The sequence below is a fragment of the Austrofundulus limnaeus genome, unplaced genomic scaffold, assembly GCF_001266775.1.
Source record: "Austrofundulus limnaeus strain Quisiro unplaced genomic scaffold, Austrofundulus_limnaeus-1.0 Scaffold2418, whole genome shotgun sequence".
In the NCBI taxonomy this organism is placed as follows: Eukaryota; Metazoa; Chordata; class Actinopteri; order Cyprinodontiformes; family Rivulidae; genus Austrofundulus; species Austrofundulus limnaeus.
Window position 1 is genome coordinate 24564 of NW_013954820.1, and position 413 is coordinate 24976.

General features: G+C 41.9%; 1 protein-coding gene across 1 annotated transcript in view; it reads left to right on the forward strand.

Moving 5' to 3' along the window:
- Nucleotides 1–197, forward strand: part of LOC106510960 (nuclear mitotic apparatus protein 1) — a gene marked incomplete at its 3' end in the record, with an annotated part of 10160 nt that extends 9963 nt beyond the window's left edge. Inside the window, 1 exon segment of the mRNA XM_013999695.1 lies at nucleotides 1–197. Within this exon segment, the coding sequence (XP_013855149.1) occupies nucleotides 1–197 (197 nt within the window).
- Nucleotides 198–413: the final 216 nt, after the last annotated feature.

The window sequence follows — 413 nt, forward strand, 5'->3', positions numbered from 1 at the left end:
GAGACTGACTGCAGAGATCAGTGCTAAAGATGAGCAGCTGGTTCAGCTGAGGTCTGAGACCACTGCACACTCTGAGGTGCTGCAGCAGGAGATTGAAGCTCTAAACTTTCAGATAAAAAACATCTCTAACTCCCTCGAGACTGCTGAGAACCAGGTTAAAACCAAAGAGGATCTGATGGTCAAACGGGAAGAGGAGAGCACCATGCAGATCAATGCCCTTAAAAACCAGCAAGCTGTTCTTCAAGATGAAGTTAATGAGTTGAAACAAGTAATTCAAATGAAAAAGGATGAAGTTGAAATATTGAAATTGGATCAATTCAAGGAGTCAGAGGTCCTAAATAATGAGATCCAAATACTCAAAGATCAAGTTCAATGTTTGAGTGAATCCCTGCAGACTGCAACAGATCAGGTTC